This window comes from Marmota flaviventris, chromosome 7 (assembly GCF_047511675.1).
Source record: "Marmota flaviventris isolate mMarFla1 chromosome 7, mMarFla1.hap1, whole genome shotgun sequence".
Taxonomy (NCBI): Eukaryota; Metazoa; Chordata; class Mammalia; order Rodentia; family Sciuridae; genus Marmota; species Marmota flaviventris.
Genome location: NC_092504.1, coordinates 43,534,022 through 43,554,816, shown reverse-complemented (window position 1 = coordinate 43,554,816; position 20,795 = coordinate 43,534,022). Strand labels below are relative to the sequence as shown.

The 20,795-nt window shown below is 41.7% G+C and overlaps 1 protein-coding gene across 1 annotated transcript in view; it reads right to left on the bottom strand.

The window, feature by feature from the left end:
• Positions 1–18,154: 18,154 nt before the first annotated feature.
• Positions 18,155–20,795, bottom strand: part of Spmap2l (sperm microtubule associated protein 2 like) — a 55,688-nt gene continuing 53,047 nt past the window's right edge. Inside the window, exons 9-10 of the mRNA XM_071613997.1 lie at positions 19,195–19,370; positions 18,155–18,269 (exon numbers count right to left, since the gene is read on the bottom strand). Of these exons, the coding sequence (XP_071470098.1) occupies positions 18,155–18,269; positions 19,195–19,370 (291 nt within the window). The remainder of the gene's footprint in view (positions 18,270–19,194; positions 19,371–20,795) is intronic.

Here is a 20,795-nt window from a genome sequence, read left to right as displayed (position 1 = left end):
GCAAGTTAGCATATACAGCAAAGAGAAGACCTATGTTCAAATGCAGTTGTCCCTTGGGGATCCATGAGGGTCGGTTCCAGAACCCCAGCAGATCCCAGTTGCCCAATGGAGACCATGGCTTTCTTTTCCCCATCCTACCTTCTTCCACCAAAACTAACCTGTCCTCTTTCTCATTCCTTCAGGGATTATACACTACTCAGTATTATGAAGGCAATCTAAGGAGATCAGAAAACAGCACTTTCACATTTTAAGATGGGCCTTCAGTGTCAGCTCAAGGAGTATCCTGTGTGTGAATCCCGGTTGAGCACCATGGTACTGGGGAGAAGAAGATGCAAAATATCAAAGTTTCTATCCCTTTCTCCTCCCTCCTCATAGTAATGTGATTGTTTATATCTACCGTTCTCTTGAATGAATTGAGCTGAAATCTTTCCAGTTGGTGAAAAATTATTTTAAAAATTTCATCCAACCTAGTGAACTGTGTTCAGAGGAATCCAATGTCCCCAAAGGTGAACAAAAATGTAATAGCTGGCAACCCCTGGGAAGGGATTAGGTCTTAGCAGCAGGGATAGGGCCATTGTGACCAACAGGAGGGGTCGGAGCTTTCCTCAAAGCTGGCCATAGCTCAAGTCCCTTATATAAAATGGTGTGACATATACACTATGTAGCTCCTCCATATGCTGTAGATCATCTCTAGGGTACTCATAACAACCATAACAACCGCACACTGTAAATAGTTGTTATGCTATATTGTTTAGGGAATAATGACAAGGAAAAAAGTCAGTATGTGTCCAATACAGATGCAACTGTTATAGACCTAAGTCCTTTTCCATCTGTGGTTGATTGAATCTGTAGATGCAGAAGCTATGGATACAAAAGATCAACTGTAGAATAGATGGCCAAATAATATTTTGAAATATGGTTTTTCCCTTTTCTTTCTAGAATGCTCCTTATATCCTAGCAGGCTCTGGCTCCATTGCTTTGGCAGGAAAATGTAGCAAGGAAGAAAACAGATGTGGTTTGGAAGTAGTTTTGCTTCTCGCTCCAAAAGCTTAAACCCATAGGGAATCCTAGGTTTAGGGCACTGTGGAGGAGATTAAAGGTAGAGAATTTGTGTCAGACTGGAAAAAGTTTTCCTTAGGTGGGAATATAGAGGGGGAAATGAGAGATTGTGAGTTCCAGGAGAGGAAAGGATCCTACCTGGCTTGGCAACCCAGTCAGTACCAAGGAAAGAAACCCCCGGAGAGAAAAGGTCTGTGTCTACACAGGTAGGCTCAAAGACAGCTTTGCCAAAGACTCCCGCATCCTAGTTGGGACAGAAAAACAGCAGAGCATACAGAGAGGGATAACGTGCCTCAGCAGCAACCAGTGTGCAGTGAGGCCCAAGGATTTTTCTGTCCTCAGCCCCGCACCCCACTGCTCAGAGTCTTGGCACTTGGGAGGTTCCTGAAATCCCAGAAGAGTGTGAAGCTATTTTTCCCTCAGCTGGATTGGAAAAGGCTCAAGGTCAGAAAGCAAACTGTTACAGAGAGTAAAGTACTGTGTATTATAGGCCTGAGTTTGTGCCCATGTTTCATGAAAAAGACGTTAGTGAATGACGAGATAAAAGGATGAGAGGAGTCCCTGGGCTGGATTGTGATTGGCTGGTCCCTGGTTGGTGTGTGATTGTGGAGAGCCAGTTTGGATTTGCCTGGATTGGCCAAACTTCCACATCAGGGAGAGACCTCAAGACCTGGTTTTCTGCCTAAGCAGAAGCCACGTGTTCTGATAGCATGAAGCACGTTATTGCTGATTGAGATGCACACGTGCTTCTTATCACTAATCTTGCCGTAATGGTTAAGGCTGAATCAGATAGTCGCCATCTGATGTCATCATTTGTTAAGCACCTTTGTATATGTTTGCTGGTGTGGTGACTTCTATGGTAAGAATTGCTAAGATACAGTGCTTACTTGATAAACAGTCTGAGGAGATTTGGAACTTTTCCTAGGAGGGGTGAAATTGATTCCTCTGAGTACACGGATTTAATGTTCATGATAATCACCAAATGAGAAAGTTTATTTTGGCAATGAGTGAAAGCCCTTTTTATCATCCTCATTTCATTCTGAATCTTTTACACCTTTGAAAATAAGCAATGAGCCTTCATGGAAAATAAACAAGAACTGAAATCATGTTTTAGCCTGACTTGTGTTGGATGATTCAAGATTTCCCCAAGAGTACATCACACAGCAGTCTCCTCTTCCACCAACTTACTTAAAAAAAAAAAAAAAAAAATTAACAGATTTTTTTTTTTTTGGCAGTTTTAAGTTTACAGAAAAATTGAACAAAATATATAGAGTTCCTTTACACTTTCTCATGCCCACCTCCCAGGTCCCTCCATTAACATCTTGCACTGGCGTGATACAATTATTAAACATTTGAGGAGGCAAAATTGATATTTTATTAACTAAAGTCTATAGTTTATGTTAGAGTTCACTCTTGGTGTTTGAACGAATGTATGGCATGTACCCACCACGACAATACCATACAGAGTAAGTTCCACTGCTCTAAAAATCCTCTGAGATCCACTTATTATCCAGCTCTGGAAACCACTTCAATGTGCTTTTATTAATCACACAAACCACTAAGAAACTGAGAATCCACTGAATGTAGGCATCATTTACATCAGTTTAAGTTAAGCTTCCATCTTTATCAGTAGGCAAACCTAAGTATTTCCAGAGCTAGGATAATGGCATACTCATTTGCACTCAAATTGTTTTGTTTTGTTGTTGGTTTTTTTTTTTTGGTACTGGGGATTGAACCCAGGGGTGCTTAACCACTGAGCCCTTTTCATATTTTATTTAGAGACAGGGTCTTGCTAAGTTGCTTAGGGCCTCACTAAGTTGCTGAGTCTGGCTTTAAACTTGTGATCCTCCTGCCTCAGCCTGCCAAACTGCTGGGATTACAGGCATACGCCACCGCACCTGGCTACTCTAATTGTTTTCAGTCAACATTACTTCATAGATCTATTTCCATGTCCAAGCAGAGTCCACACACTTACCATTGCTAACCCTGCCACAATGTGTAACCTTAGAATGGCACTTTTCAGGATGAATTGCTCTACAGATATGAGATGTTTATTCAAAGTTCTAGTTCTTAAACATAAATAATTGACATAGAAATACAATTTGATTCTATACTTGCGAACCAAATGTTCACCCAGTCCTATAGAGGGCCATGTATTTTTTTCAAGGAACAAGTTTCTGGAGATCTCTCATAATTCAACACTCATTTTCCCACCGGAATAAATAAAAAACATTCCTGGAGTGTAAGCAATCTCTAACCATAGGAGCACATTTTTTGCTTTAGTGTTACTTTTAATGCTTTAACACTATTTTTAATTTTTTATAGGCTACCTGATAGCATTACATAATATTAATAACTACAGGAGAATATTTTTGGCTTTAATGTTACTTTTAATGCTGTAACACTATCTTTAATTTTTCCATAGGCTGTCTGCTAAATTAATGGTATTATATAATATTAATTTTCCTTATTCATGCTACTTTATAACATCTTTTACTCTGGACTTTTTGGCTTTAATTGCATTTTTCGACCCTAGTTTTAGCAATATCATGTCGGGGTCCTGCCCTAGCGGGGTCCTGGGGGTCCTGAAGGATGAGTGGCATCGGTGCAAAGGATGAGACAGGAGTTGTTCCATTAGAGCAATCTACAGAGAGAGCTCTAATGCAGCTTTCTCTGGGTCATCTTTTATTGTAATTTTTCTCATCATTATGGATTCAGAATACATCAATGATTATATAATTTCCAAATTTTACCAAGATGTGACATTTCCTTAACAATCATTAGGGGTATAGAAAAATCTGACATCAATTTACATTTTTTCAGTATGTGACATTTCCTTATCAATTATTATGGGTACAAAATCGTTAATAAAATGCATCACTAATTTGCATTTTTCACATTTTCCCAATATGTACTGTTTTTCCCAAGATGTACTATTTTCTTATTAACAGATGCCAAACTACATAACCAGACTCTAAGTCTCCTAACCTATCATTAACCTTTAAGTTTAAAGTATACCTGTACTTTATTTCCAATCTAAAATTCCCATCTAAAGAAGTCCCCTTAAATCTTATACTTAAAATTTCCTAAAGTCTATAAACTATTCTTAAAGCATCTTAAGAACCCGTACAGCTAAAAGCTTAAGAATTCTAAACTTAAGAATCTAAATAAAATAATATTTCTAAAATTATTCTAAAAATATGTCTTATAAAGCTACTTTAATTAATTTCTAAATTTACTCACATAAAACTGGTTGGGCTGCTTTCTCAAAGAGTTTCTTTGTTTCTTAGTCAAGGTACACTATTTCTTATATCTTTGTAATCTCTTTCACTGGAAGGCAAGGTCTGAACATCAGTCCACTTACCGCCAACATTAACTATGCTCATCATAAGTCCCTATGTGAAGTAAAAGAGGATTTATATAAAAGAGGAGCATGTATCTTTATTTGCTAACTTTAACTTTCCTAAAGGTATAACATAACTTTCCCTTAATCAAATAAAACTGCATATGGTGGGCTTTGTGCAATAAACATAATGATTAGGCTTTCTAAGAGACCGGAAATAGGGGCTTGGGTTCTTAGTTGATATAATCAATGTGGTACCTAAAATTCTCATGACCTTTCGGAGAATGACTGTTGTCCATTATCAGTTTTGTCCTCAATGTGCTGAGATAGAAGAGCAGCCTTCTATCTTGTCCTCGATGTGCTGAGGGGTAGTAGAACAGCCTTCAAGGCATGAACTACCTGTTGTATTCTAGCCATCTGAAATTTAATTTGGTTTGGCATTAAGCATACTCATGCTTCCTGTCAGGAATGTGAGCATGAAAATGAAAAGTCCCAATTACATAAAAAAGGGTCTCATGGTTTCGGTTTCCCACCAGAGAGGCTTTGCCAGCACTTATCCTCACTGTGACCTTGTCAAGACAGTGGGAGGGGGAGCACCTTCACCAACATCATAACTTGAATGATATAGGATTTGTAAAATCTTTCCATTTGCAAATAGTAAACATTAGAATAGCAATGTCATAAACATTTAAATTAATCACAAAATTTCAGATGTCTTCAAATGTTCCTGGTTCTCCTGACAACGAAAATGAAGATGATTACAGTTTGCCAGCTAAATAGGCTCTCTCGGGCGCTAGGCGTAATAGGTTTGCAAGTTACTTCCTTATACAGGAAGACAATATTTTTGTATCACATCACTTCAAAGTCACAAAAATCAAATGGCTTAGAACATATTTCCATAGCAGATCGCAGTCTCCAGCTGGCCCCTCTGAATTGCATGTACCTTAAAAACACTAAAAGTTTATTTTGTTCTCATAAGCAGAAATTTAAAATGAAAACTAAAGGTTTTCTTTTTTTTTTTTTTTTCCAATAAGGAAAACTCCCAAGGAATTGGTCAACAGCAGCTAATTTAAAGATGTTTCTTCCTATCTATGCAAGAATTAGTGTGATTCTTGGGTCCTGACTTTCCTTGTCTTAGGAAGTTGCTTTGCATAACTTGCTGGCAGGGCTAGGGCCCTGGTCTGCCATTTCCCATGCAGGACTTCCTTAAAACATCACTGTTGAAGGGCAGCCCAGTGAGAAGCTTTGGAACAGCCACTTTTCACCAACTTCTTATATTCACTCAGGTAAATGTAGGTGCTGAAGAATCCCAGCCAGCTGGCTTTAACTGTGATTCTGCAGTGCCTATTAGTGCTGCCTATGATTTCCTCAGGTCAGGCAATTCTACAACAGCCATTCCATGGATAACAAAGCTGCAATACTCATGTTTTGTTTTACTGCCTCGATTTTTTTTTTATTGAATTGTAGGATTTCCTTATATATTTTGAAAATTATTCCCTTATTGTGTATATGGTTTGAAAAATCAGTCATTCCCCAGTGTCTCTGGGTTCTGCATCCACAGATTCAAACAAATACAGACAGAAAAATATTTGGGGAAAAACTTGAGTCTATAGTGAACATGTTTAGATTTTTCTTATCATCATTATTCTCTAAGTAATATAGTATAACAACTATTTTCATATTATTTACATTGTTTTAGGTATTAAAAGTAATCTAAAAATTATTTAAAGTATATGAAAGGATATGCACAGATTATATGTAAATACTACACAATTTTACATAAGGGACCTGAGTATCTGTGTATATACATACAATGTAACATTACTCAAAAAAGAAGGAAATCCTGCCATATATAACAACATAGATAAATATTGAGGACCTTATGGTAAGGGAAATGAACCAGGCACAAAGTGATAAATACTGCATGATTCCACTTATATGAAGTACCTTCACATAATCAAATTCATAGAACCAAAGAATGGAATCGTGGTTGCTAGGAGAAAATGGGGTGTACTAAAGCTTCAGTCAATCAAGATTGAGGCACTCTGGAGATCTGCTGAATCACACTGTACATAATGCAGTTAGCCACCGTATTTAATGCATTCACAAATTTGTTAAGAGGGTAGGTCTTTTGTTCAGTGTTCTTTCTGTAATTAAAATTAAATTTTTAAAAAGGATTCTGTAGATTAGCATAGAGAGATGAGCAAAGAAAAATAGCTACCTTCCACTGAGCATCTGAGTTGACTGATGAAGACAGATCTTGACAAAGAAAGAACTCCCACATCTCAGAGCATTCAGCAGAGTCTGAAGATGGATTTCATGTGCTTCTTTAATGAAAAGTCCTCACATCCATCTACAAGCCCTGGTTCCTGACTATTTCTCTGACTTTAGGGTCTCTCTCTCTCTCTCCCTCTCTCTTTGGTCCAGAGGAAAGGAGGAAGAGAACACAGGCATTTTATTCATATTAAAGGAACAAATTTTAAAAGCCAGAAAAACATCCTACTTCTTATAATGACCTAACTGGCAAACCTGCACTGGTTCTCAGATCTTTTGTTACCGAAAGTGGCAGGGTCCACACTCAGAGAACAACACATGAGGGGCTGAAATGTGTCTCCATAAAGTCCATATGCACAAGTCCTAACCTCCATACTTCAGAATGAGACTGTACTTAGATATGGAGCCTTTTGAAAGGAAATTAAGGTAAAATAAGGTCAGTAGGATGGACCCTAATCCAACCTGACCTATGTTCATATAAGAAGAGATTAGGACACAGACTCCTGTCCGGAGGGAGGACCAGGTAAGAACACAACTTGCCAAGAACAAACTTCAGAAGAAAACAACCTTGACCTCAGATTTGAAGCCCCCAGATCCTAGAAATAATAAATGCCTGTTTTTTAAGCCCCCCAGTCATGGTACTTTGACAGCCCCAGGAAACTAAATCACAGCCCCAGCCTCACCTGAGAGGTCCTTAGAGATGCTCATTCTCAAGCCCCAACTTGGACCTCCTGAATCAGAACCTCTGAGACAAGTCCCCAGAGTCTCTCAGTGATTTTTGCATGGCTGATGTTTGAACAGCACTGATCTAGAACAGGAGCTCTCGTTCATGTGCACATCAGACTTGGCTTTGGGAACCAAGCAGCACCTGAGCCTCATCTTTAAATTTTGACTCAATTGGTCAAGGGTTGCATGGTTACGGTTGCCAGAATAAATCTAGCTGTGGTATTTTTGTTTTCTAAAGTCCCCTATTATTCCTAAGATGCAGGCAGGTTGAGATCACCTGGTCTAGAGCCTGCTGGCATGGTGTAGAAGCCTCAGCAATGACAACTGACTGCAGACACTTTGGGGGAAACCAAAGCAATGTACTATTTCCCTGGCTTAAGGATCTTCTGAGAAGGTGTGTGATTTCAAGGAATAGACTTCTTCTCTAGAGATAATGAAGCATCCTTCCTCTGCCTGCAGATCAACGGCTCCCTCCTGTGGCTGGGGAAGCACCTTAATAAATCAGAGCAGCCTGACTCCCCAGGGAGAAAAAGGCAGAAATTCTGGATCTGGTGCTTCTGTCCCTGTCTTGCATGGAATGGAGCATGTGCAGGGCCCCCTCATGATGACGTATGGCGTGTGGTACTGTGTCTCCCAAGGGCTTCGTAAGACATAAAATTATAAGCATCTACTTAGGGTTTTTATAAACAACTGCATGCTGGGGTGTTCATGTTGTAAAGATTTAGTGCCTTTTCTGCCTGTGTTTGCATTTTCAAGAGAGATAAGTCTTAGGTGATGGCAAAATAATTCTGGAGGTGGAATTTTATGCATTAGCAAAGTGGCAAAGGAGGTGGGTTTGGACAGGAAAAATACTACTGGTAGTAATAGTCATTGTGTAATAGGCACTGTGTACCATGTAGTTCCCTGAACATTTCATCCCTTGTTTCATTTTATTTTCACAATGTTGGAGGTAAGTTCAGAGGACTCGAATCTAAACCATCAACACCCCCATAGTTGTCTGTCTACATGAACATGACTTTTTCCACAGCCTTCAGTGATATGGCTCTAGGAAACTCTAGCCCAGGAAGATGAAGTTGCAAATAATTTATGATTATTATGCTGAAAGTATTTTCCCAGATTCATCAATTCTCCAAGGCTTCTTTGGAAAACTTTCCCTTGCAAGGTTTATCAGTTCCCTGCCCAATCTGAATCAAGCTTTCCCACTGAAAGACCTGCCTGAGGCCAGACCCCAACACCTAATAAGTAACCCACACTGCCTCCCTCTACTAGATGCTGCTTAGCTTAGTCACCTATAATCAGCTTTGCTCTGACCCTAGCTATCTGATGGTGCTTTGTGGAGCCAGGATTGACATGTGCTATTCTTGCCTCCATTTTACAAGTAAGGAAATTGAGGTCGAGAGAGCTTGAAGACACAGCTACAGAACACCTACAAGACCTCCCTGTGATATTTCAAAGTCATGTGATACAGTCCCTTGTTTCTCTACAAATGGTCACCAGTGTGGGAATAATCCCAGAGAAGCCGGAACCTAGGCTTCCTAACTCAGGTCACCTTTTGTTGTTGTTGTTGTTCTGGGGATTGAACCCAGGCCTAGCACTTGATAGGCAGGTACTGAGTTTGGTACATCCCTAGCCTTTTCTATTTTATTTTGAAATAGGGTTTCATTGAGTTGCTGAGGTTGGCCTGGAACTTGCAATCCTCTAGCCTCAGCCTCCCACATGGCTGGGATTACACGCAGTGCCATCTGTCCCACCTAGGCCACGTGTTGAGTTTGCAGAAGCCAGGAAGGTGGTACTTTCAATCTATCCAAGCCACAAGGCACTCCTGATGGCTTAGATCATTACACAGAAAGCATTGTGTCACGTGGGGTCTGTGACTGCTTTCCTCTGATGTCCACCTGCCTGAGTCCCAGCCCCCTGGCCTTTTCTATAGTGCTGCCCACCCACAGCCACTGTGTCTGTGGCATCCAGAGTGACTCACCCCACCTCACACAGAAGGCCAACTGCTTCTTTCTACTCTCCATTGCCTAAATCCTGGCCTGATGCCTGCCTTGCCTTGCAGTCCTGCCCAGGATGCCCAGCAGCCTGAAAGTTCTAGAAGGTTCTGCCTTGGCAATGGGGAGTGGGCAGGCGGATGCATGCTGCTGGGGCTTAGCAATGTTCTCTCACCTGGGAAGCCCTCCTATATGGAAAAGGAAGATCATCACAAACTATGAAAGAACATGTGTCTTCAGGCTCCCTCTCCCTGCTGCCTGTGCTGTGCCTGCTGGCAAGGGTGGCCACAGGCCAGGACCTCCTCACCCAGGCCCTTAGGAAACAAAGCCTCAGGGGGAAGAGGGGAGTCAGAGAAGGAGCACACTGTTCTCAATCCCCTTGGGCTCTTATTAGTTCGTCTGCTGCTGTGAGCTGGTTCATGCAAGCTGATGGGGGTCTCCTAAATGAAGAAGTGTCTACCTTTTAGCAGACCACAGTCGAGGGCATGCTCAGAAGCCTCTGAAAAATCAGCCAGCTGTTGAAGATCTGCTTCCCTTGTTCTCCTCTGCCCAAGGCTGGCCTTCAGTTGTTCTTCCACCGGGTTAGGACCTGTTTCAGGTACCTATTGTAGTCCCCGGTTACTTGTGGTTTCATTCCCCACAGTTTCAGTTATCTGCGGTCAACAGCGGCCTGACAATATTGAATGGAAAATTCCAGCAAGTTTCAAATTGTGTGTTGTTCTGGGTACCACAGTGAGGTCTCACACTGCCTGCTTCTCTTGCCTGGAGCATGAATCATCCTGTAACAGGGGTTCACTTGATGCTTTGACTTACCCCTTGTGGCTTTGAACCTTACATGTTTTTTCCCCCCCAATCTTTTCCCTAAACTTCTCCTCCCTGATCTTCCTGATCTCCCCTCCCTAATCTCATTCCCTCTGAATCACCTCTATGAAAGCCTCCTATTCCAGCGAATGGGCAGAATCACAGCCTTTGGGACAGGAATGCCCTGTGCTTATCCTACTAGCAAAGCAATAATCCTTCTTTCTCCTTTTTCTCAGAACTGAGTCTTGGATAATGGATTGGCATTGGGGACAAGGACGGAGCATTCTTTTGGTAGCAATCCCTTTGTTCAGGGTATCTGAGTCCTATATGCTACCTGTAGGTCACTCAGTAGCCATCTCAGTTATCAGACTGGCTGCACTGTCGCAGCATCTCTGTTTCAAGTCACCTTTATTTTTCACTTCATAATGGTTCTAAGGCACAAGAGAGGTGATGCTGGCAATTTGGACATGCCCAAGAGAAGGTCTAAAGTGCTTCCTTAAAGCAAAAGAGTAAAAGTTTTCAACTTAATAAGAAAATTGCATGCAAGCCTCCCTGAGGCACAAGGTCATGTTAATAAGCCTCTATTTTCTTCTTGTTAATGTCTTTTGTTACAGGGTCCTTGACCAGCTGCCATTTGAGCTAATGCAACAGCCTCAAGGTCTCTCACCTTCCTCCTCCCTCTCCCAAACACAGGGAGGGGCTTTCTCAGAAGTTCCCTTATCTAAAGGAAGTTCCTCCAGAAGAAACATAAACCCTTTGTCAAAACCCTTCTCCCTGTAACCTCATCCAACAGGAAAGATTAACTGGAAGGAAAGACTAGAGTGAGTGCCGCCCTCAAAACCTGGGCCAACGGGGACCCAGCTCAATATTCTTCAGGCCTATTCATCTCCCCTAAGAATCAGTCACACACACACCCCTTGCTTCTCTCCTGCAAAGATCATATAAGCTTCTACGCCTCACTGGCTTATTGACACTGTGTTTTGTGACCCCCCTACATGTAACACACTTGTGCGACTCTTCTATTAATCTGTTGTCAGCTTCTTTCTGGAGCCTCTCCTACCAAACTTCAAAGGGCACAAGTTCCCTACCCCTGACACAAGTGAGAACCTATGAGAGTTAAAGAAAAAAGTATTTTTCTTTCCTTTATAAAACTAACCCCAAACTGTAAAGCAACAACCTTTTTTTTCTGGGTGATTCTGCGGGTTAGCCGGGCGGTGCTGCAGGTCCTCACTGGCTCTCAGGCACATGCATCTGCAGAGGGTTAGCTGGAGACATGTGGAGGGCAGGTCCTCACTCCAGCAGGTCTTTTGAGGAGTCTGGGTTTCTTCTCAGAGGGAAAGAATAGAAGTTGCCAGGCTTATTGTGGCCTGGGCTTAGAAGCCACACAATCTCGATTCTGCCATATTCTCTTACTCTAATTTGGTGGAAGGACAAAAATTTTCTAACAGTTGTAGTTGTTGGTTAGTTTGGACTCCTGTAACAATGCACAGATTAAAGAGAACACAAACACAAGTTTCTTATGAGTTATCTCAAAAAAGTGTCCTTGGGCTGAGGCTGTAGTTCACTGGTAGAGTGCTTGGCTAGCATGTGTGAGGCCCTGGGTTTGAGTCTCAGCACCACATATAACTAAGTAAAATAAAGGCCCATTAACAACTAAAAAATTTTAAAAACAAGTGTCCTTAGGTGGGCTGGGGATATAGCTCAGTTGGTAGAGTGCTTGCCTCGCATGCACAAAGCCATGGGTTCAATCCCCAGCCCCCCCCCACACACACACACACACACACAAGTGTCCTTAAATTCAGACTTGAGCTGGCATGGTGGCACATGCCTATAATCCGCCAGTGGCTCAGGAGGTTGAGTCAGGAGGATCGCAAATTCAAAGCTAGACTCAGCAACACTAAGATGCTAAACAACTCAGTGAGACCCTGTCTCTAAATGAAACATTTAAAAGGGTTGGTGATGTGGCACGGTGGTTAAGCACCCCTGAGTTCAAACCCTGGTTAAAAAAAAAAAAAATCATACTTGATTACCATCATCCCACTGAAACAAAGAAAGATGGGTGTGAGGGACTCCGATTATGAGGAGATGCCCAGGAAAAGCATAGTAAGGATTTTTCAATTTGTAAGCCATGGCTTTTGTTTTCTTTGTATGACCTGCTCTATATCTTATGGCCAGCTGCCACAGAGTTAGTTAAAGAACTAACCCTCCCTGCACACTCTCTCCTCCCAGGTCACAGGCAAGGCCCCAATTAAAACAGAGTTGTAAAAATGTAAAACAAACTGAGGAATCACACACACTGAATTTCAAATGGCCAACCTCAAAATCATTGCATTTGCTTAGGTTCACAGGCCTAAGTTTGTTACAGGGGTTCACTTGATGCTTTGACTATATCCCTTATGGTTTTGTAAGGGTAAAAGAAATTGAAGTTAAAGCGTAAAAGTTAAAGGGTAAAAGACCGGGTGTTGTAAAGTTTCTAAGCTGCAAGGTCTGAGTTAAATTTCTGTAGCTGTTAAGACAATGCTTGGAACTGCCCAGTAATAAGGGCTCTGTGTGGTCGCACGCAGGCATTGCAGGGCCTGGACCAATCAGTTTAAATGTAACCCCCTCCTTAGGAAAGACCTATCACTCCAGCCTGACCTGTTCCCGCCAATGAATGAACCAATCATGTTTAGGAGTTGTTATTCAATTTTCCCGCGCCTCATGATGATTTGTTCTGATGTATACAAGGCCCTCCGCCCTCCCCAAAAAGTGTACTTAAGCAGTGCTCAGCCCCTGCTCGGGGCTCTGGGCTGCTTTCCCTTCTTGAGTGGGCACGGAGCCCCAGCATGCTGGTTCAATAAATCCCCCTTCTGCCAATTGCATGAGTGGTCACTTGGTGGTCTCTTTCTCCGACATTTCGCGGCATCCTTACAGTTTGAAACTTAAATGTTTTTTTTTTCTTTTTCCCAACCTTCTCTTTCCTGATCTTCTCCTCCCTGATCATCTTTTCCCTAACCTTTTCCCTGATCTTCTTTTCCCTTTTTCCCTGATCTTTTCTAATCTTCTTTTCCCTAAACTTCTCCTCCCTGATCTTCTTTTCCCTGATTTTCTCCTTCTTGATCTCTCCTCCCTAATCTCATTTTCTCTGAATCACCTCTATAAAAGCCCCATTCCTGCAGATGGACAGAATCAAAGCCTTTAGGACAGGAGTTCCCTGTGTTTATCCTTTGCTAACAAAGCAATAAACCTCATTTTTTCCTTTTTCTCAAAACCATGTCCTTTTTATTGGATTGGTATTGGGGACAAGGACCAAGCTTTTGGTAATAGGTTAACAAGGTGGCCTCAGGACTGAGAGTTAAAATGCCAGTTCTAGAACTGACCATTTATCAACACTGATGAACCTCCTTGGTGCCCAATCTCTGAGATCAAACAATCTCACAAAAAGATGATATATATATATGCCTATAATTCCAGCAACTCAGAGGCTGAGGGAGGAGGCCCGCAAATTTGAGGCCAGCACCAGCAATTTAGCAAGATCCTACCTCAAAACTAGATAAAAATTGGGGCAGTCCTGGGAGTATACTCAATGGTAGAGCACCCCTAGCTAGGTTCAATCTCCAGTATCCCCCACCTAAAAACAAACAAAACTACATGCTCAGAAGTAGCTCTGCAAGGCAAGCTTTACTTTTGCAGAAGGTTGTGTACTGAACTCAGTCTGGCAAACAAGCACACGTGGTTGGCCAATCTGCCTGGTTTTTATCCCTAATGCAGAACTGCCTCTTGTTCTGACAGGAGAAACTTGGGATTACAATCTATGTGACTGGTTAATTTAAAATAGGATTGGCTTATTTCACTTAGCGTGGTATCCTCCAATTGCTGGTAGCAGGCCCGCCCTGGCCCCTGGGGACTCAACCCCCAGTTCTTTGTTATGCATGTCAATGTGGCCAGCTCACAAGGCCATGATGCGGGCTTGCGGTTCCCTGTTTATCTGCCTAGAGCATATGTGTCTCTCGGGAACATCTTGACCTGTTCGAGCCTCCTGATAGGGGACGGTGACGTGACAGTAACCCAAGGACGCAGTTATTACTCTTCCCTCCTCACTTTTGAGTGATTTCCCGCAGCTGTTAAAAAGATATATAAGGGGAACAAATTTGGCAATAAAGCGCGCACACGCTCCCTCCTGGATGAAGAACCTTGGTGTCCTGTGTATTTTTTAACCCCGCCGTCCCTCACCGGACTCGGCTCCGTTAGCCGGACGTGGCATCCAACTTCATCCATTTACTGGCAAATGCCATAATTTCATTCTTCTTTAAAGCTTAGTAATATTCCATTGAATATATGTATCATATTTTCTTTATCCATTCATCTATTTAAGGGCACCTAGGTTGGGGTTCCATAGTTTAGCTATTGTGAAGTGAGCCACTATAAACATTTTTTGTGGCTGCAGTCACTGTAGTATGCTGATTTTAAGTCCTTTGGGTATAAACCAAGGAGTGGGATAGCTGGGTCAAATGGTGGTTCCAATTCACACTGAGGGGGGCGGGGCACTAGGGAAGAATAGAATTACTTTAGATTAGGTAGAGGAGAGTGAAAGGAGGGGAGGAGAGGGGATATGGGAGATAGGAAGGATAGTAGAATGAAACAGACATTATTACCTTATGTACATGTATGACTGCATGGCCAATGTGATTCTACAATATGTACAATCAGAAAAATGAGGAATTATACTCCATCTATGTATCATATTATCAAAGTGCATAAATGCATTCTACTTTCATGTATAACTAATTAAAACAAATTTTTAAATTAAAAAAAAATAGAAAAGGGAAAGGTTATAGTTGCATTGGATACATGTTCGGGAGCTTAAAAAAAGTGGCTACATTTTAACCATATGACTTCTCCATAATACATCCTGGGATCTAGGTTATAGTAAACATGTTTATGTATTACATTACAGGTTTAACTCTGACAGAAAAAAAAGCAGTGACATTGCACTAAGCATTCATCATCCAGCTTCTTGGCTTGTTCCTGATAAGAATTTTTCTTCTTCCACTTGTCTCATGAATTGTCGACACTTTTGAATGGCAGCAGAGAACTGAACTCTTCTCAGTTATGGTGAAAGGGAGACATACTACAAATAGAGAATCCCTTTACAGATGTGAATTTCCATTTCAAAAGGATAACTTTCATGGTTTTCAGAGTTTCTCCTCTATCTGTATTCTCAAAATAATCAGCTCAGAACAAGCCTTATTAAATATGGTGGTGACATTTCGGTCTTCCACTGTGCAAGTCCAGGCCAGCGAGGAGGGGGAAGTAGACTCCAACCCAATCTCAAACTGGGGATTGAATTTAGGGATGTTCTACCACTGATCTATATCCCCAGCCTTTTTAGTTTTTCTTTAGAGACAGGTCTCCCTAAGTTGTTGAGTCTGGACTTAAAGTTGCAATCCTCCTATCTCAGGCTCTCCAATGGCTGGGATTACAGGTGTGTACCACTGGGCTGCTAGCCTCCTTCTCCTCTTGATAGGAAGACTGTGATTTTGTTCATACTATAGCTAGCACCACTGTTGCTGAAAATTCAGTCCTTGTCCCCAATGCAAACCCATAACAAGGACATGGTTTTGAGAAAAGGGAACAATTTTTATTTAATTCATGCTTTATTATATACATCTCCTCATATAATCTTTATGCTAATGTGGTAGAAACTCACTTTATACATAAACTGAGGCACAGAGAATAGGAAATTTGTTGAAGATCACACACCTGGTAAACAACCTGTGGGAGATACAAACCCAGATCGTTCTGATCCCCCAAAAAGTTCAAAACTGCAAAGAGCATAAAGATAGAACTCATCTAGTAGTAAAATAGGTTTTCAAGTAAAGTTTCTATTAGTCAGCTTTTTGTCTCTGTGACCAAAATATCAGACAAGAACAACTTTGAGGAGAAGTTTATTTGGGGCTCATGGTTTCAGAAGTTTACTCCATGGTGGGACTGACTCCCACCATGGCCTAAGGCAGGCAGATCATGGCGGAAGGCCATAGTGGAGGAAAGCCACTCACTTTATATAAGTCAGGAAGTACAGAGTAAGTAGCAGGAGCCAGGAAGAAAATACATAATTCCCAAGGCATTTCCCCAGTGACCCACCTCCTCCAGCCACACCCCACACCTGCCTAAATTTACCTCCCAGTTAATCCATTCAAATTATTAATCCATCATATGGATTAATCCATTAATTAGGTTACAACTCTCATAATCTAATATTTCACCTCCTGCATTAATACAGGAGGTTTTGGGGGACACCTCATATCCAAATCATAATGATTCCTTTTGACACAATTCTAGGTTTGTCCCATTAAAAGCTAGTTTAATTTATAAAATATGAAGTGTGAAGAGAAGAAAGTAAATAAAATAAAAACTATGAACAGATACAATTAGAGACTTTTTCGTGTCTGCCACTAAAAGCCGTATCTTGCTTTCTCTGCTATTTGTGGTAATCTACTCTGATCAAGAGTGAAGGAATAGGGCTGGGGTTGTGGCTCAGGGGTGGCGTGCTTGCCTAGCATGCATGGGGCACTAGGTTTGATTCTCAGCACCACATACAAATAAATAAATAAAGGTCCATCAACAACTAAAAAATATTTTTAAAAAAAAGAGTGAAGGAATAGATTGGTGGTGGAGATGGGGTCATTTAAGGTAACCCATTTCCTAAGTATCAAGCTACAGATTATGAGAAGCATTTCAATTTTTAAAATATTTTTATTGTTTCTTTTTAGTTATATGTAACAGTAGAATCCATTTTGACATAATTATAGAAGCATGGGTTATATCTTATTCTAATTCAGACCCCAATACCTCTTCTTCCCCTTCTTTTTCACCTCCCTGTGCTCCCTTCACTCTATTGATCTTCCTGCCATAGTTACCTTTTTTAAAATTCATTTCTTGTGGATGTACATGATGTTGAGATTCACTGTGGTATATTCATAAATAGGAAAGTTGTGAGAGATTCCTTCCACTGTTCTTCCTTTTTCCCATCCCCACTCCCTTCTCTTCATTTCCCTTTGTCTAGTCCACTGAACTTCTACCCCACCACCCTTTATTGTGGGTTAGCTTTCACATATTGAGAAAATATTTGACCTTGAGTCTTTCGACTTACTGTGATAGTCTCTAGCTCTATCCATTTACCAGCAAATGTCATAAAGTCCTTCTTCTTTATGGGCTATTATTCCATTGTGTTTATTTACCACATTTTCTTTATCCATTCATTTGTTGAAGGGCACCTAGGTTGGCTCCCTGGCTTAGCTACTGTGAATTCGGTGGCTATGAACATTGATATGGCTGCGTTGCTGTAGTAAAGCCTTTCAAGTTATCTGAAAGGGCCTCATGTATTAGTGTTTTTTCTAGGTAATGAGGGAAGGTTGGCAAAGTAACATAAAGAATGATGTCAGTTGGGGCTGGGAATGTGGCTCAGTGGCAGAGTGCTTGCCTAGCATGTGTGAGGCACTGGGTTTGATTCTCAGCACTGCCTATAAATAAATGAATAAAATAAACATCCATCAACATCTTAAAAAAAAAAAAAAAAGAACAATATCAATTCCCAGGACTTACCAGAGAAGGGACTAAGGCAGGATTGGCTACCAGGAACATGGAACTTGCCAGGAAGAAAACAAAGCCCTCTAAGGAAATGTCTGGGACCGGCCATAGCAGTGAACAGTCATAATGCTCATGACGAAGTAGTAAGGATAGCAAGGCAGGCTCTCAGTCTCTTTTTATTACGTACTGAAGTCCCAAAAACCTTCTAAAGAAGAGATTACAGGCATTAGCAGCAATTGCTATTTCATGCTTACAGTGCTGTTCCCTGGAGGTCTCGTATTTGAGGGGCAGTTGGACAAGTCGTAAGTGGACAGTACCAGAGTAGAGAACCAAGTCCTCTAATACATGTGACAGATACGTAACTAGTGTCTACAGCGGTGACTCTCTATGTTTAGCGAACAACAGGTTCTGCCAACTCCTGGATCCTTGAAGAACATTGTGCTTTCAAAGCAGCCGGCTTGACTTTAAAGGCATTAGGATCGTAGAAGAGAATATGCATAGGAGCCCTGAAATGGGAGGAAAAGAAATCAGCCTGAAGAACTAGAGTTTCCCAAGCACCCACTATGTGTTAATCACTAGGACATCATCTCATTGAGATTTTCATGACCTCCACTTGCAGACAAGAAAAGGAAGGCTCAAAGAGGTTGTAAGAATGATCAATGGCCAAATCCAGATTTGCACATCTGTCAGATTCCAAAGACTTTGCTCTTTCCACAGAAAGTGAATTCTGGAAAATTTTTCAATAATCAGCAATGTTAAAATAAGCCAGACAGTCCCCTATAGTCATCTAGCAGTCTAGAAAAATATGTAATTCTTTTGTGGGTATGCTGGGGATCAAACCACAAGTGTTCTTTCTACCTTGAGCATCTCTAAGCAAATATATTTTTTCTTACACAAATTACAACAGTGCTCTGTTTCACAACTCATTTCAATGAACAATATACATTGGATAAATATTTCATCTACATACTTACAGAGCTATCTTCTAAATCTAAGGTTCGGTGCCTAGTCCACTACCCTACTGGTATCTTTATATTTATTAGAATAAGACCATATATTTGTTACAATAAATGTAACTAGTGAGCTGGATGTGGTGGCACTGTAATCCCAGCCGCTCAGAAGGCTAAGGCAGGAGGATCTCAGGTTCAAAGCCAGCCTCAGCAAGTTAGTGAGGCCCTAAGTAACTCAGCAAGACCCTGTCAGTACATTAAAAAATATAAAAAAAGGGCTGGGGATGTAGCTCAGTTGTTAAGCAACCCTGGGTTCAATCCCTGGTACTAAAACGAACAAACAAAAAAAGTAACTAGTGAGATGTTATTGCGATTTTTAAAAATTTTGACAACTCTTTTCATTAACCTTATTAGATCAACCTTCTCCCTGTCCCCAGACACCCAACCTATCCTAGTCCACATTAGCCTTAAATTGGCATACCTTGAACTTGGATTAGCTAGTTCCTGAATTCTAGCAGATATCTGAGAATGGGTAGCAGCATGAGACACTGGCCACTGGGCATCACGGGCAGGTAGGTAATCTTGATGGACAGGCTTGAATTTAGCTAGATCTAGCGTTCGGGAGCTAGGTATGGCGAACATGGCTGCTGGGGATACCTGTAGGGGAAACAAAGAGACACAAAAATACATCCCAGCTTTCACCATATCTCCCTATCTCGACCGCTGGCTCCTGTCCCTCTCCTGGATTGCTGCACAGACTCCTGACAGGCGTCCTACTTCCATCCTGGCCTGTGCGATCCAGCCTCCCCATGAGAGTTACCAGGGAATGAACAAGTAGATAGTGTGTTCCCTGAGACAGATCGAGTTCTAAGTGATTTGCCCATGTCACTCTCACTTCATCACTATGACAACCCCATGAGGTAAGCACTTTTTATTTTAATTTATTTATTTATTTGTACTGGGGATTGAACTCAGGGGCACTTGACCCCTGAGCCACATCCCTCGCCCTGTTCTGTATTTTATTTAGAGACAGGGTCTCACTGAGTTGCTTAGTGCCTTGCTTTTGCTGAGGCTGGCTTAGAACTTAAGATCCTCCTGTCTCAGCCTCCCAAGCCCCTGGGATTATGGGCATGTGCCACCGCACCAGGTGAGGTAAGCCCTTTCTAAAGCCCAATCAGAACCTGGCACTCCAGGCTTGAAACCCTTCCTGTAGCTGCCCATTTTGCTAACATAGCTTCTTCCTGTGCCTAAGAGGCCCTATAGGATTGGGCTACCTGCCACTCCTCTGATCTTATCTGTTCCCTTCCCCACTGGGTCACTATGACCCTGGTCACAGGAGGCCCCTCTGGTCCAGCTTCTTCTGCTCATTACCTTTATAGCTGCTAATTCTGCTTGAAAACCTCTTTCCGCAGTCTTGGCTCGACTGCCTCTTCCTCTTCCAAGTGTCTGGACTCAAACATCAAGTCCTCACAGGGGGCTTGCTGACCAGCCAAAATAAACCAGCCTCTCCAATGAAGCGCCTCTGTGGTTCCCGTCTACTCTCCTGGCTAGCACTTATCCACACCGGAACCAGCTTGTATAGTACTGTTTATTGCCTGCTTCTCCCCAACAGAATAGAAGCCCCTGGGGGGGATGCGCTTGTTGGGCAATAACTAGAACAGGCTCTGGCTTGTAATTGGTGCTGATAATATGTCAACCGACAGTCCCCCTTTGATCTTCTGCTGGATTGCCTTTCTATTATGTGGCCTTATCGGTAAAATAAGAATGACATGTAGCTACTGTTCTCTCTGTTAAGTGTTCATCCTAAACTTCTCAGCAACCCTGAAAGTATTCTGAGTTGCATGAGGCCAGTTAGTTCTGGATTCTAACAGTATGATTTTTCACAGCAGTATCCCCCCTGTTTTAAAAACTTGTTGTAAAACAAAAAACTCCAACAATTCTAGCAATAAAGGAAAGATATCTATCATTCCCATTTCCATACAAAAAAAAATAGCATTAAGTCATTTTCCTGCAAATTCAAGACACTCTCCCAAGAGTTTTTGTTTCCCAGAATGGTTTTCCTTGTTAAATCCTGAGGTTTCC